The sequence below is a fragment of the Pimephales promelas genome, chromosome 18 (genome assembly GCF_988280905.1).
Source record: "Pimephales promelas chromosome 18, fPimPro1.hap1.1, whole genome shotgun sequence".
Taxonomy (NCBI): Eukaryota; Metazoa; Chordata; class Actinopteri; order Cypriniformes; family Leuciscidae; genus Pimephales; species Pimephales promelas.
In genome coordinates, this window is record NC_142786.1 from 24,333,294 (window position 1) to 24,350,970 (window position 17,677).

General features: G+C 37.0%; 1 protein-coding gene across 3 annotated transcripts in view; it reads right to left on the minus strand.

Moving 5' to 3' along the window:
* Positions 1-17,677, minus strand: part of phf14 (PHD finger protein 14) — a 91,288-nt gene that overhangs the window by 49,819 nt on the left and 23,792 nt on the right. For 2 of the 3 annotated variants that reach the window (XM_089123218.1, XM_089123220.1), the window contains exons 8-14: positions 15,944-16,108; positions 15,572-15,842; positions 14,621-14,727; positions 11,333-11,428; positions 3,348-3,454; positions 3,001-3,132; positions 1,745-1,907 (exon numbers count right to left, since the gene is read on the minus strand). In XM_089123218.1, the coding sequence (XP_088979344.1) occupies positions 1,745-1,907; positions 3,001-3,132; positions 3,348-3,454; positions 11,333-11,428; positions 14,621-14,727; positions 15,572-15,842; positions 15,944-16,108 (1,041 nt within the window). The remainder of the gene's footprint in view (positions 1-1,744; positions 1,908-3,000; positions 3,133-3,347; positions 3,455-11,332; positions 11,429-14,620; positions 14,728-15,571; positions 15,843-15,943; positions 16,109-17,677) is intronic. The other variant, XM_089123219.1, reaches the window with a different exon arrangement.

Genomic DNA, 17,677 nt, shown 5'->3' on the forward strand with positions numbered 1-17,677 from the left:
CTGTTTCTGGGGGAGTGGTTTCATAGTCAACCGGTCGTCCAAATGACAGAGGAGAAAATCGGCTTACAATAAAAGGTTAAATTTATGAAAAATAAGACGAATTTAAAAAAAAAAAAACACGAATACATGTTATATTGCACCCCCAAAAACACAATCATGCAAAGAAAAAAAAGCAGAAAACCACCCATTTAATTACGCTAATATTAGTCTCTCTGTTTATCCCGAGGGACCCTCTATGGTGGACCTACGCGTGGACCCATTCCAACTCCTCCTTAAGTGCCGGCCTCATTGTCACGACAGCCATCAGCACTGATCCTCAACAACTCGTCTCCATACCGGCGTGATTACTTCGACTTCCAAACAGATGGAAATGGATAAATACTCTAAATGTTCCGATCCAATCTGACTTGTAATGCTGCCCGAATCATACACTGTTCCTTTGTTGGCCCCCGACTGGTTTCTCCCAAGATTTTTATTTTTTTTTTCTCTATTCTGTCACCTGATGGAGTTTTGGTTCCTTGCCACTGTTGCATTGGCTTTTGGCTTGCTTAGTTGGGGAGATTTAATATTCATGTAATGATCTGCCTTACCTAAGGTGGACATTGATTCAATTTTCTTCAAGAAACAAACGTCTTGTATTATTTTCATGTTATCACTGTGAAGCTCCTTTGATACAATCGGTATTGTAAAAGTGCTATATAAATAAAGGTGACTTGACTTTACTAGTAATAATGTGTGAACAGCCTTGGTATGTATATGAAGAGTTCAGATGCAAAAGCCTCTAAATGCCATTTGAAATTTTCTTCTAAAATGGTAATTATCAAGCTTGTATATTTAAGTTCAGTAATTTCAAATAAATGGCAATTAATAGGTAATCGTCATTGCCATTTAAGTGAAATTACTGAACTTAAATATACAAGCTTGATAAAAATGATCATTTTAGAAGAAAATTTCAAATGGCACTTAGAGGCTTTTGCATCTGAACTCTTCATATAGTCTTTGATATTGTGCTGTTAGCTTAGCAACATGCTAATTTCAAACTGTACTATAATCAATTTTATGTCAAGACATAGCACTATTTGTGTCAGAATATTCCAAAATCAATCACTTCTGAGGTTAGGGTGCTATGTTTGAAGGCTTCTGCCTTTTCTAAACATAAATTTGCCAATTCTAAATGCTAATGTTCAAATACAACTGAAATGCTAAGGAGTAGTTCCAAAGGGGTTTTTACTGATGGCTTAATTATGCCTGAGTCAGTTTCAAGGTGATTGTATAAAACAATTCAATATGATATACTAATAAACAAGGCAAGCAGTGACTTTCACCAATAACCTCAGTGAAAGCTCTAGAGACTAAAGAACAGGTCAATTATCTGTTTTACAGGAGGAGTAAAGAATCAATTTCAAGTCAATGAATGACTCTTCCACCTTTAAACAACAGCTAGAGTTAAACCACCAAACAGGAAGAGCTATACGAAGCTTAAAATAAACTAGTAAACCGTACTAGTAGTAGCAGTCATCTTTTGTGAGTCTCTTCTAGAACTGGGCCATGATTTCATTTTGGAGACATTGAAGACAACTGATATTCTGAAGCATTAGTAGCCTGGTTAGAGAATCAACTTTTTCTTTAGGTGGAAATAATGGAAATCTGCGAAACCCATCCAGATCTGGCACCACAATTTCAAGGATTGGCTTTTTAACAGACACATTCATCATCAGTAAACTCATGATATGCTCAAACTTACAGTCCCTCTCACTTGAAGCTTCTTGGGCTCTGGGCTCATTTCTTGAGGGATGAATTTGATTGGTCCCTTGATCTGCCTTCTGGACCTTTTGGTTCCATCCGGCAGCGTCTCCATGGCGATGTCAGCCTCATCACTACTGGCCTGGTCGCATTCAGAGCACTGCCTGGAAAAGGATGAGTGAGAGACAGAACGAGAGAGAGAGAGGAGTCAGGTATTATTTTGCTTTCATTTGGCCTTATTGATTTCTCAGTATGGGGAAATCTTTGAGATGAGAGAGCAGCTTTCAAGGTCCATGCCCATGTTTTTCCATTGGAAGCGTGTCACGTGTCATATTCATTCAAACAAAGGGGATGTTAAGTATCCCGCACAAACCATATATAAAATTGAAGGAATAGTCAAATTCTTCAGTGCGAGAAAAGCTTTTTGATTATACAGTATTACTGTCTCAGGAGCAGGCAGTTGCCAGTAATTAGGTACGACTTGGCCCCCTACACAATTTTATCTTTCGAATGCTTTCTAATTTCCATCCAGCAGAGCGGAACGACATCACGCTTTCTTATTCATGGATTAAATGAATTACTCGAATCAGCAGCGAAAGCATTGGGCTCAGCTTGACAAATAAACAAAACACAGAAACGCTCACGCACGCAACTGTGGAGCTCCACATAAATTCTGAAAGTGACAGTTAGTATAACCTTACTAAAGTAAACATGGAGGGACTTTATGAAACACAACAAGTGGAAAATCACTCCTAGAATTTGAAACTGCATTTTTATTTTGCTATAGACATTAAAAAATAGGGCTGTCAACTTAACATGTTTATTTAGTGATTAATTACAACAACAAAAATCCAATTAAAATGCAATTAATCTTGTTCTCAGACCCATATATTAATTTATCATATAATTTGATTATCATTTTCAATCAATTGACAGCCCTAGGTAAAAGGAAGAAGTGAACTGTCAAAGTTAAATATTTACAACGAACTATGATTTTAAGTCAATATTTCAATTCTCATGTTGGCTAATGGTCACAGGTAAATAATTAACTATTTTCTAAATATCTTTTTTAGCATGATTTTGTTTTGATTGTTTTTATTTTTAACAGTTAGTTTTTTTAACTTAAATTTAACAGTTTTATAACTATTAGCCATTGTCAATTATTAGAAACCCTGCTCTGGAAGGTTATAAGAGATGTAATTACTTCTAGAATAATTGTAATCACATTTCAATTCCCTCTCCCAGTCCTGTTCTCACCAGTAGCTGTTTTTGGTCTTCTTCGGCATGCGTGTGAGAGGTGGGTCCAGACAGCCCAGATGGTAATGCAGCTTACAGGTGTCACATAGCAGTAAAAGATGCTGGTCTTGGTTTTTCTTACAGATCCCACAGCTGCACATGCAGAATATGAAACGGTTTCTTAGTTACAGCTCACAGCCACATTAAAGCATTTACTTTGTAAGCCAAGATATCTTTTCACACGTTTTCTCTTTTTCAGTGCATAATATTTTATGAACTCTAGGTCAACGTTTAAAAATGATATTACAATAGCACTGCCCAGGTGTCATAAATGATCTGCTAGAACCCTGTATTGGCTGCAAGCTAACCTGTAGAGCATAGCTGGGAGGTTTGACGACTTCCCTGGTGATCCACCCTCTTTCTTGCTTGGCTTTCTCTCTTTGGGAGCTTTTAGAACTGCAGGAGAATTCAATTTCTGCAAATAAAGTAGAGCAATTAAATTCAACCACATTTTAAAGACACACCAAATTATTCAGTGATAATATTAAACTAGACCATCATAATTTGAGAAGGTTACTTTTAAGGTTACTTGTAAGTGTTTGCCAGGATAGTGCTATACAGATGCTAAAGTGTGCAACATGACTTATGCTGCCATCAAGTTGCAAAGGTGTTCTGGGTGGTTGCTTACACTATTAAATGAGAAGTTGTCATTCATTCGTTGTCACGTGATGTCATTCTTTCTTCAGTTGAAAAGAAATTAAGGTTCTTGATGAAAATATTACAGGATTTTTCTTCATATAATGCACTTTACTGGCCACCAAACAGTTCAAGGTCTAAAATACAGTTTCAGTGCAGTTTTAGGTCTTATCAAGCGAAACGATCGATCATTTAAAAAAAAAAAAAAAAAAAAAAAAGTTTAGTTTTATAAGCACAAATGCTCGTCTTGCTCTGTTCTGTGATGCACGTTCGTGACTCTCCAGTCCGAACTCGTTCATCAAAATGAACAAATCTTTTTCAGAGACATTTGGTTCATTCAATGAACGAAATGAACGAATTGACTAAGAAAAAGATTTGTTCATTTTGATGAACGAGTTCGAACAGGAGAGACAAGAATGTGCATCACAGAATAGAACATTTTTTTTTTTATTTTAAATGACCTATTGTTTCGCTTGATAAGACCCTTATTGATCGTCTGGAATCGTTTAAAGCCCTTTGAACAGTTTGCACTGAAACTGTCTTATGGACCTTGAACCCTTTGGTGGCCAGTAAAGTGCATTGTATGGAGAAAAAATCTGGAATATCAAAAACCTTTATTTCTTTTCAACTGAAGAAAGAATGACATGGACATCTTGGATGACATGGGGGTGAGTAAATTATCAGCAAAAGTTTTCTTTTTTTTTTTTTAATTGAACTATTGCTTTAAGTACATTTTAAATTAAATGCAATTAAATAAACATTGGTTCTCAATTTTTGTAAGATGATTTTGAATAGACTTTTCTTTGGCACGTAGGCTCTATTAAAGAAAGTGTTTATCAGCCTAAACAAATGCCATTCATTCAATAAACAATGAGTTTGTAACAATGGAAGCTGACTAGAGCATTTAGGAATTATTTTTGCATTTCTGATTAATGCTGTTCTTGGCGTCACTCAATTTATGTCAGTTTTTTTTCTCTCGTTTCCTCTATATGTAACGTTACCTAATAGCTTCCATCATAGCTATGATGCATCACACAAGCACTGCTACTCCTCTAATAGTGAAAATGCAAGGAAACATACTCTTTTTAAAAACCAAGAATAGATTTTTATTTGATAGTTTTTGCCCAAACAACGTTACTTGACATTCCTGTCACTACACCGAAAACTATTTTAACTTTGTGTTTGTTTTTAAAGGGAAATTACAGAAAGAATGAGCTAGACCTTAGACACCTGATGAGTGACTGACTACTTTCATTCTGCAACACAAATAAGCAACACTAGAGAGAGACATTTTATGTAGAGATATGAATAAAACAAAAAATATTTTGTAAATCAGTTTGATTAAGAGTTTCTCTTGAAAGTTACTTCTAAAGATGCAGGGAAGATGGGTTTGGAGAGAGAACAGTGGCCAGGAAAGAAAAAAATAAGTTTTTCTATTTTCTGTCTATACATCTGTGCTGCATCTTTTCTGTCCAGGTTAATTAGAAAAATTATCTAGTAGGAACCGGTCACACAGCAACACAGAGCAGCTTCTCTCTAGAGGCCTTCTAATCTGAGCGCGCTCAGTTCAGTGTGCCCATGGTGACGAGATTGCACCGCCGGGATTATATCAGGCCGGAGAGCTGAGCGAGGAGATACCAGGTTTCACATCCTGCAAACTCTGGTTTACTGTGGCTGGTCCCTCACTCCACATCCCACATTTCAGTGGGAATATTATTTGGAGAAGAAAGGTGTTTGACTAAGGACAAAACAAAAACAAAAAAAAGAAGCCTCACAGAACAGCCGAACAGGCGGATGGCCATCTGCTGAGAGAGCCAGACAGACTTTGCAGTCTTGCTGAGATTGTGGAGAATCCCAATGGTACCCTGAGAGGGGTCATATAACTTGGAATTGACAGTTTAACACATGATGTCCACATCAAATATTTAATTTAACAAAAAAACTAGCTATTACTAAACATGACTAAAAAAGCAATTACAGAACAGATCTAAATAGCTTAGTGAGTAATGTTTTCCTTGTCTGGAAATTGATACCAAATTCACATTTGAGTCCACAGCTGAATTTATCATTCTCTGAAAAATTTCAGATATCTGAATGAAATAATTGACGTTCCGATAAAGTACCATAACAAAATGTCATAATTATTGTTCACAGAGTAATGTGCAAGCCTAGTTTATATATATATATGAAGAGTTCAGATGCAAAAGCCTCTAAATGCCATTTGAAATGTTCTTCTTTAATGATGATTTTTATCAAACTTGTATATTTAAGTTCAGTAATTTCACTTAAATAACAATAATAGGTAATTATCATTGGCATTTAAGTGAAATCACTGAACTTAAATATACAAGCTTGATAAAAATGGTCATTCTAGAAGAAAATTTCAAATGGCACTTAGAGGCTTTTGCATCTGAACTCTTCATATATATATGCATGTTTGTGTATATATATATATATATATATATATATACACACACACACACACACACACACACACACACACACACACACACATATATATATATATATATATATATATATATATATATATTAGTGCTGTCAAACAATTAAAATACTTAAATCGCGATTAATCTCATTAACATCGGTTAACTCATGATAAATCGCAATTAATCACACATTTTTATCTATTCTAAATGTCTCTTGATTTCTTTTTGTCCCATTATTTTTTTATAATTTTAATGCTCTTATCAACATGGAAAAGTGGATCAGCTTGCTTGTTTTTTATTGAAAACAACATTGGCATATACTGTTCAAATTCACACAAAAATTCTCACTTGGAGACGAGGTCTGACGAGATACTGACGAGGTCCTGATATTGACTTGAGTAAACTTTCCATATATAGTTTATATTTATATATACATATATAGGTAAACTTTCCATTCAGAATCTAATTGGCATCCATTCCGGCGTCTTGCACTCGTCATCCACTAAAGTGTAACGTTAACCAACTATTCGGCCGGCTCGCAAGCCCAAACGAGTGTGTGCGGCGTGCCCGTTTTGTTTACGGTCTAGCTAGATCCGCTTGCGCTTTGGTCAACAAAGCAAAAAAAAGTCCTCGCTCGGCACAAACCATTGAAATGAATGGGTTTCATGCATGCCGCGTCCTGTTACAAAAGCATATTGCATACAAAAGCATACAAAGTTTACTAGGCCAAAAAGGCCGTTAATCACGTCAAAAATTGACGCAGTCAAAATGGGTTTGCGTTAATGCATTAATAACATGTTTAACTGACAGCCCTAATATATATATATATATATATACATACAGTACATTTATATCTCTAAACTCACATCATCTCTAAACTTCACATCATATCAAGAACCACATCAGTTTGAATTTGTGATTCAGATTTTTGATCATTGTTGAAGCATATATTAAAATGAAACTGAAGGACACATACTAAAATTTTGATCAAAAAGATCTTCATTTGTGTTTCAACCATAAACAGAAGTCTTATGGGTTTGGAACGACATGAGGGTGAGTAATTAAGTGAACTATCCCTTTAAGGTATTATAAAACAAAGGGTTTTTTCATGTCCAAAGCAGAATTTTTACAATTTCAAGAAAATAAGGCTGTTTTTTTGTAAAATGAACAATATTTCAGACTCAATGTGAATTTATGAAGGTCGTATTGTTTAAGTGGACAAATTCATACGAATAGACCAAGTTTGCAAAGGTAAGCTACCGAAGACACATTCGTGTCCCCTTTCCAAGAGCACCAGTGTGAGTTCTCCCTCACCCAAGGTGGCACGAGAGATGAGACGCTCTCCTGAGAACATCAATAATTTGAGGGTTATGTGCAGACACCAATGACTGATAGGGAACGAAAATGTAGTAGATAGATGACACAAAGGAGCGGGGCGCCTTGACTGATGTTGCTACTTAAGCGGCGTGCGTTTTCTAATTATGTGATTTATGACCATCATTGCAGATTCACTGGCTCACTCTTTTCCAGACCACTCGGCTCTCCTCGCCTCCTTCTACCTCCTCGCTCCATTATTGCAGCATTTATCTGCCGAGAGGACATTTTAAGAGATCTTTTTAATTAACCATCTTACACACTCTCTAAGCCGGGTAACCAGTTATTCAGCGCAAATTAAGTTTTAAACAAGTGCGCATAGGTGCATGCAAATGAGTGCCTTTTAAATGTTTTGTCGTTGTATCAGAAGCGAGATAACGTCGTGAGCTGCTGTTCTGATTGTTGCGATTTTAGGTTATGGAGGGAAAGAGTGGACTTTCATATTCATTCTGCTGAGGCAATCTCATCAAATTCATTCTTCCTGGGTGTATCATAGTGATTAAAATGCTGACAAAACACAGAGGACTGGCGATACCTCCTTTTTGGCAATCTTTCACTCTGTTTGTATGGCCATGTAGCCTAGTCTATGCTAATTCTCCATATACATACTGCATGAAATTGAGCAACGTAGCTCCAACAAAGAGAGTGAACTTTTCCGACAAACTTTACAAACATTTCAGAATCCTAACAATTCCTTTCACGGTTGCTATTGCCAGTGACATATTTGTTACAGGGCATATCCAGCTAAATGACATTCATAGTACAGACTGTTATTTAGACAAAAAGAGAGATCTACGGAACATTTCAGACCTTCACATTTTCGCACTCATTAAGTGACCGTCACCCATGGCGACGCACCTTGGTGATGTGGTTTCCATAGTGAGCAGGGGAGAGGTTGGCGGCTTTTAGCTACAGAGTCAGGGCTGAGTGCATGGCCAATGACAGGTCAATCAGTTAGCGCAAATGAAAGAATTTCGCAAACAGGAGGCCCATTACAGCGAAGAGAATTACCTCAACGCTGTCTACCCAGTGGGGTGCTGCCTACAATCTAGATTTCTTTCAATCACAGCTCATTACCCAGGTGCAAAAAAATCCAGGGAGAAGATTTCTGTTCTCTTTACACTCTTTTCACTGTGAAGTCAAAGACGAATTCTGCCAACAATACGCTCCAACTGCTAGAACCACTTTTGCGTCTGAGCACCCAAAGTGTCTGCTTTGTAGACCAAAACTGAGTAAGATGTCCATGAGCCAAAGAGCTGTTGACTCAATTTACTTCACATTTTATTAACTGGAGGTTCATAAGCAGTGATGCACAATTTAGCTTTTAAAAAATGAGTGTGATTCACCATGCAGACATATAATGTTAAAATTTACAGCCATTAATATCCGTTTATGGAAACTAAGCTGCAATAAAAATTATGCTTTGTGTGCACTATTACAGTAGTTCAAGTGAGAACATTGGCCAGGTTGTTTCAGCTGTTAAAGGGTTAGTTCACCCAAAAATGAAAATGATCCCATAATTTACTCACCCTCAAGCCATATAGGTTTATATGACTCTTTCTTTAAGCCAAACACAATCTGAGTTATAGTAAAAAAAAATCCTGGCTCTTCCAAGATTTATAATGGGAGTTGGTATCCTAAATTTTGAAGGTCAAAAAAGCTCATCCATCCATCATGAAAGTAATCATTACGGCTCCAGGGGGTTAAGAAAGGCCGTCTAAAGCGAAGTTATGCATTTTTGATAAGAAAGATATACCATTAACATATATATCCATTAACAGCCATAAGAAAGTCTAGATCCGGTGGAGGAATGACCTCTGACCTGATGTATGACGTAAGATACAGGAGTATCGTAAGCTTAGGTTAGAGTAGACGCCTCTCGTGATTTAAACAAACTCATTTCTCTTTCGTAACCGTTTTTTTGGCTTCAAACACTCAGGTGTACTCACTCCCATTATAAAGCTTGAAAGACCCAGGATGTTTTTTTTTTACATAACTCCGATTATGTTTGGCTGAAAGAAAGTTATACACTTAGGATGGCTTGAGGGCGAGAAAATTATGGGATAATTTTCATTTTTGGGTGAATTAAGCCTTTAAGGAAATGAAATATTCATTAAAGGTACAATATGCAGGATTTTTGCAATAAAATATCCCAAAACCACTAGGCCAATGTTATATATTTTGTTAAGTTGATTACTAACAAAATCCTAAATGTTTTTGAGAAAATTACGATTTTAACCAAGGAAACGGGGCGTGTGAGCAGGAGTGAGGAGTCACCAGTCAATGACGTCATATCCGCGCTACCCTCAGTTTCCGCCAAGTTTGACCTCGTACTGCAATAGTAACCAATGGCGACAGACGTGGACAACCGGGTTATGCCTGTTATGCCTAGCAGGACGCCCACGCTTAGTTGTTTTGTTCAAACATTATGGACCATGCCAAGCAGACAAAAAGAGTACTAAAACGAAGATCAACATCTTTCAAGATGCCGACATCCGCAACTAACTTCGACTTAGAGACGCGAGTGTTACTTTATTAAACAGGTGAGCAAATGTTGAGCATGGTGAGCAAACTAATCAATGTTATTTAGTTCAACATGATGAAAAGTTAGAATATAATCTGCATGTTATACTCTAATGTTAATCAAGCCTAGTCTCATACAGCCAACAAACAACCTAACTACCAACATTCAACACACTCAAATGGCATTTAGTGTGATAGTGTAACTGTTAGAGTAAGTGAAACTAGACCTCAAGTTTTACCATGTGAGTATTAATCCAGCACTTGCGTGTAGTTCGGTAGAATGAAATGTCCTTATTCCTTTATATCCGCGGGATTTGCGTTGCGTGTGGCGCTGGTATATGTCTAGCAATCGTGCCTTGTTTCACACCCCAGTCATGTTAAAAACATCAGTGTATTCACTCATCCATAAAAGATCCATCAGCTTGACGACAAGATCCATAATTCTGCTTAATGCAGAATATACGTCATCAACTAACACAGTCTCATCCCAAATCGTCATATAACTGACGTTTTGGGACGTATTTTGACCATACGTCAATATCCGCCTTTTTAGGGCCCCCTTAAACGTCGGTAGATGGTGATCCCGGGCCGTCATACAACTGACGCTTTACCTTTAACGTCAGTTAGGTGACGGGTTAGGTTTAGGGTTAAGTTAAGGTATGGGGTAGAGTTAGGATCCCATAACCTCATCTACCGACGTTTAAGGGGGCCCTAAAAAGGCGAATATTGACGTATGGTCAAAAGACGTCCCAAAACGTCAGTTATATGACGATTTGGGATGAGACCGGGTTGCATCAACATACGCCTTTGTTATTGTAAGAGGTTAGCAACCCCTGGTGGCGAAAGAATCTTGCATATTGTACCTTTAAGACCTTATAAAACCAATTTTGTGACAAAGATATAAATATTTTATTATTCTTTTTAAGGGTCAACATGTACACAGTTTTATGAAATTGAGACCATAAAGGAAAAAAAAATAAATAAAAAGCGTACTTTTGATGATAGTCAATGTTCATCAATGTGGAAAATGGTTATGGAAAACTAAAGTACTGAATGTTGACATCTTGAATAACATTAAAAATGGTATTTGGAGAAAACAAGACTATGAAAGTGTAAAATATGGGGCACTTTAAAGCATCCCATCCTGATCAGAGCACTTGAAGCAAGCAGTTTGTATCAGGGCGGGATATAAGCTCACTGGAGCTGTGATAGATGAGGCGTACAGCTGGATCAAGGATGGGATGGGGCGGAGAGACACTGAATGAAGATGGACAGGGGAGAGAAAGAATGAGGCGGTTGAAGGTAAGCCGTACCTGTCCAAGGATCCCCCCCATCATGCTCCATATGGCTTGGCCCTCGGTCCTCAGCTGGCCATTGACATTCTGCAGGTCCTCCAGAGACTCGCACAGCTGTGGCAGATAAAACCGCGGCAAGGCGGGAGATAAGATAAGACAAGGACAAGTTGGGCAGCTCTGTCTGTTAGTGCGCACACACACGCACGGACTAACGTGTACAAATCCAAAGGCGTACACAAACCTGTGGACATCTGAATGACTAATACACAAATACGCTTAAAAAAAAAAAAAAAACAGGCTGATTTCAGGGAAGCAACAAACGCTACACATCAAAACACCCTCACACACACACAAAAAAAAAAAAACATTTTCTACTTTTAACAGATTCAGAGCCCAGCACACCATGAAATATTCCATTACACTTCCTGCGTCTACATTTCTCTTTCTCGCACACACACGCACCGCTGTGGCATTTCGCCGTGTAGAGGCCACTCTCAGCTCCAGACAGTAGATAAGCGTCAGGCAGGCGTTTGATAAAGACGATGATGAGAGGAAACAGTGGAGAGGTGAAGTTATTATGGGTGTGTGAAACGAAACTAAAGAGAGCCACCCTTATCTCCGCTGTCTGTGAAGATGAGGCTCCACGTGGGGAAGCTTGAGCTAACATTTAAAACCGTCTCCTCTCCAACACACACTCCAGATTAATAGTGATGGCTCAGCGGGGTCTAAAACATAATGTTACAACTATTTATATAGTTACATATCATACATTGATTTGTTTTTTGTTTTTTGTTTTTTTTTGTTTTTTACAAAAAAATCAATTAATACCAATAGACATTTTTCCACCACCAAGCCATTCTCATAGCTTAACTGTTTCATTCTGTACCGATCCGGCCCATCCCAGCCAATTACATTTTCTACTGTCGGGCCGATAACGGACCACTTTGGAATGTAATACAAATGCGTCAGTCGTTGCCTTAGTAACACGATAGTTTGCAGACGGCATGAGTTGCAAATGGCCGCGGTGTTATGGGGGATGATCAGATTATAATTGTATTATTAACTTGTGTTTACGTTAGAGCCAGACCGATATATCGGCCGATATTATGGATTTTTCAAACTATCTGTATTGGCAGTTATAATGGCCGATAAATGAATATTTCAAAAATAAAATAAAAACGGACGAAACGCTTCAATCATCATCTCTCCTCGGCATGTTATATTGAAAATGTATGTTTTACAATTTGCAGTATGACGTTATCTATTGCTAAATTATGGCTCATCATAGACTAGCTAACCACAAAGCTAGCTAATGCCACTATCATCAGTGGAAAACCGCTAACGTTAACATTAATGAGCTTGGAAACCACATTGAACTTGTTCTGCCTAAATAAAGTAATGATTACTGTATTTATAACTAACATATCTCTAGTTACAGTCCCTGCATTGTAAAATGCAAGTTAGACTTGCGAAGAGTGAACATTTAAACATAGAGAAAAAGTATCAAACGTAACTGATAATTGAAAATGGTTTGATGTAGCTTGATGGAAAGAATTTAAAAAGTGCAGGTAAAGGGATGAGCAAGCTGACATTGTAATTATAAGGTAGCTTATAAGGCAATGTTGGGAATAATTATTATTTTATTTATGAGAACTTTAATATATTTTGATATTCCTCTGTTCTGTTGTGACAATAAAAGAAACAAGTTTATTTTTAAAATGCTTTATCATACTATTTTAGTTAAAACTCATTAATAACTACAAATAACTATGTTAGGGAAATCTGTTAATGTTTTGTTGCGCATTTCTGAAAAAAATATAAAAAATAAAATAAAATAAAATATCGGCCGATATATCGGATTTTAAAACCCAAAAATATTTGTATCGGTATCGGTCTTCAAAATCCTTTATCGGTCGGCTCTAGTTTACATCAATCAAATAGCATGTTTGGCCAGCTACAGAGAAACTAGTAGGCAGAAAATGATTTGTAACTGTGCTGGTCCTAATCAAGCTCAAGTGGAAATATAAACCGAACCGTTCCATGTTCTTAAAACCGCTTTTTGGTCGAAAAGCGGTTAAAGTTTAAGCATATAGAGTGGCCCCATACATGTCTTTGTGCACCATTTCACTCTAAAATGAACATTCGGTCATCATTTTTTTTTTTTTTTTCCGTCAAACATTTTAAAGAACACTAAAGAAATGCATCAATTTCCAGGTCCAAGAAAAAATAAAAAGATTATGCAAAAAAACACATGGTTATATTTTTTTCTTCTTTTTTTATATTTACAGCACAAATAATACCATTACTTTTATTTTTATACCCGTTACTAGAATGAATCTCGAAGTCATCAACATACAGTGATAATAAACACCATATGCTAACACTAAAATTACTTTGGTGATGTAAACATCAAGCATTTTGCAATAATACCATTCTAAAAATATCAAACTAAAAGCAAAAAAAACTGTGTAACATACTATATAATTCAGGATTATTAACCACAATTTTAAGTTGACTCAGAACACTGATTTAGACCATTTTTGTGAATAAGCAGTCAGCTTTCCACAGATGTTGATTTCCTCAGGATCTCTCTCCAAGGCCGGCATCGTGCTAATGCATGTTGAGTGCCATAATTAACAACACACACTCCATTAATACCGCTTAATACATGTGGCACAGAAAGACTAGACGCCACATTAACTCCAACTTCTCGCTTTCATTCTACTCCTTATTGGGACAGAAGAGAAAACACAAAAATCTACCCAAATCTGCTTCAAGAGATCACGTTCACAAGGATTGAGGGTCGATGGCAGATAAATAAAGCAGCACAGAACGTTTAGCTGCTGTTATACAATACAAGGGGTTTTGAAAATTTCACGAGTTTTATTTTTATTTTGTTTGATTTTGTTTTAGTTTAATTGTTCATAAATGTATGTTTTTAAATTGTAATTTTAGTTAACAAAAGTGTCATTTACTTCCAGTTTTTGTCATCTAATTCTCTGTAAACAATTCAGGATTTTGCAGGATCAGCTTTTTTTATTTCTCTCTGCAGTTGGTCTGGAATAAAGTAGCTTAAAATGAGATTTCACAGTTGCATAGTAAATTGAAAGACTGAAGCATAATTGGCATTATTTAGTAGCTGTTCAGGAGCTACGCTCTTGGGATAATATTCCAGCGGTGCGTCATTATTTCCTGGTGTGCATGCCTCTTCTTAAGCACCAATAGCCAAAACAAATGTGCAACGGACAAGCGCTAATGTACAAAACAGATGCTAGCGAGAGCCTGGAGTGTCAACAATAGGCAGACCTTATCGTAATCCATGTGCAGCTTCTCCTGCTCACTCTCCAGCTTGTCTTTGAGGTTCTTCTGCTCCACTATGTTGTCCTGGATCTGAATCATCCTCATGTTCCGCTCTGAATACCAAAAGACAAACAAATCGATACTGAGATTGCTATCAGAGTACAGGAAAAAAGTATATCAAAAGAAGATTGAGGGAGAAAGCATGAAACAAAAGAGGAACGTTGAGAGAGAAAGTGCACTGATAGAGGATAGGCCTCCTGCTGGAACCTAATGGAGTGTGTGCCCAAGGTTACTCTACACATCTGCTCTTAACATCACTCATTTGGAGGGCAAGTGCCTAGCTACAAGGCTACAGAGCGGGATGCATGTCTAGCGCTCACTGTCTGATACCGCCTACGGTTCTAAGTGTGTTAGGGACAGTAAGCTACATGCTACAAAAGCATCAATGCTTGCTCTATCCATTAAAAAGAAAAAAGCAGATTGAGAAAGGCTGATTCTCGGAAAATAGACCTGATGAGTTATTTCTACTTAAAGTGGTGAAAATCAAGCTTTTAATAAATGTTTTTATTATGATTTAAGACAAACCATGGCACAAATTCATAAGTCAACACAGTTGCTCAGTATTTTCTCCTTAAAACTGCAGTGAACCAAAGCGATATAAAAACGCTGGTGTTTCTGACGTCACAAACTACCTTGTAACCAATCAGTTCGACGAGTGATCGTCAACGAGTGAATCTCTGAACTGGTGTCAGTGAGTGAAGGCAGGGCCAATTTGCATATTCATAGAACCACGTATACTAAATGAGGCAAGGGCGTATTTACATTTAAGCTATTTTAATGCATGAAGAAAAAAACTTCATTTTGATGATGAAACATGAGTTATAAAGGGATGAAATGAATGTCTACAGGAGGACTTTTATTATTTGAATTAGTAAATGAAAAACCAAAACCACTAACCTAGGTAGTAGTTAACAAAGTCTGCCGTGAGGGCAGGCTGCTTATGTTTACGCCGTCCATCTATGCTTGCGCTGGTATCAGATGTGTCCACGGGGAATATGTCTGTGCTGATACCCATGAGCTCGGCTTTACGCATCAGCTTACGAATGGCTGACGCACTAGAAGTGAGCGGTCGGGGAAGCTTCTCTCGGGGCACCCACGCCTGCGGTCGAGTGTTTCGAGACAGCTCTGCTTTCGCTCTGTACTGCTGGAGCCGAGTGGTTATACGAGCCTAGAGGTCAGAAAATCATGGACATTCAAAAATAAATGATTGATCGTTCACTACTAGACTGTCTCACGTGTGGAAGATCGTGTCCAGATGGCAAATCTGACCTGAGCGGTAAATCTGACCTGAGCTTCAGGTGTCAGTTGCTTCTCTCTTTCCTGCAGAGACACTTTGCAATAGGACTGCAGGGCCAGGTAGTTCTTCCTTTTCCATTTCCTGTCAAAGCGGTCTGCGTGCTGCTTGCAGTATGCAAAGAAGGGATCTGCAATGTCCTGTGGGTGAAAATGGATCATGATTAGTGTAGATAGAGACCCAAAAGAGCTGAAATCTTGGAACCATAGCTTGCTAAAACAAGAAAAAGAAAAGTCAGTGATGAATGACAACTTCTCATTAATAATTCTGAAAACAACTATTTATTTTTTTATTTTATTTTTTTATTTGACAGGGACAGTGTACATGAATTAGCATTACTGCAAATGTACTAGAATTAGCCAAAAGGCTATTTTTTATCCATTGTCCCTGGACAGATGTTAATATTGTCTACCTTAAAAAAAAAAAAGCAGTTAAAACTTTACAAGGAAAATACAAAATATAAAAACAATATAAATCGCTAAATCCTTTAGGTAAATACAGTGTACAAATTCATTATATTGTGAACATTTTGGCAAAATATAAATGTTTGGCCATTTATTGTGCGAAAGTTTTGCGTGGTAAGCCTGGAGTATAATATAATACGTGTAAAAATATATTCATGCATTTTCATACTGTATGATGCATACCCTACAGTTCAAAATTTTAGAGTTTTGAGTGTATTGTTTAAAGAATACATTTTATAGCAAGGATGCATTAAATGAATCAAAAGTGACAGTAAAAAATGTGTAACATTATAAAATAAGATAAGATTTCTATTTCAAATCAATGCTGTTCTATTGAACTTTTGAATAATAAAAATAATCCTGAAAAAAAAAATAACGGCCTGCACAATTATATTAAGTAGAGCCCAAAAAACTGCATATTAGAATTTCTTATTATGAAGAATCATGTGACACTGAAGACTAGAGTAATGGCTGCTGAAAATCCAATTTTGCCTTCAAAATAATATGGTATTATTACTTTTATATTTGTTTAAATTGCCCCAATCATGTTTTTTTTTTAATCTTCCCTTTCATGCAATGTGTAACATAGCTGTTTGTGAATTTAAAAGGTCTGCAAAGTTGTACAGTCGAAAGTGCACGATAAATAAACGTATTGTATCAAAAAAAAAAAAAAAAAAAAAAAAGAGTAGGTTCTATGTCACTAGAAAAGACATTTGCATTATGCTCACCTACAGTATGTTCATTGTCCGCAACTTGACCAGCCCTTAAATGTCATTTTACTGACGATTGATTAAAACAAAAGGCACATGTCAAAGTCAGAGTATTCTAAAATAATCTCCTTATGTCTAGAGTGACATCTCAGCTGTGGAAAACAGAGTTTAGTCTACTTCTTAAAATGCACACGACTTGGACGAAGCTGGGGGAAGGGTTTATGTCTTTGAGAACACAATCCGAGCTATTCCACTCAGGTTATTTTAAGATGCATCATCATCTCAAATACCTCATTATTGTTAATTTAGACAATTGCTGCAGGTTTTATTTTGAGTGCTTGTGTGCTCGCACACCTGATCGTTTTAATGTACAATTTGATAAATGGAGGAAATTGTAGTATCTTCTGAATTACAGACTGATGCATTCTTGCTGTTGTGATGATGCCCAGCACTCCACTTTTTATAGACCATCAGTGTCTGTGCATTCTCTGATAGCCGTGATAAATAGCTGGTCACAAAAGGCCTGTAAAAATTC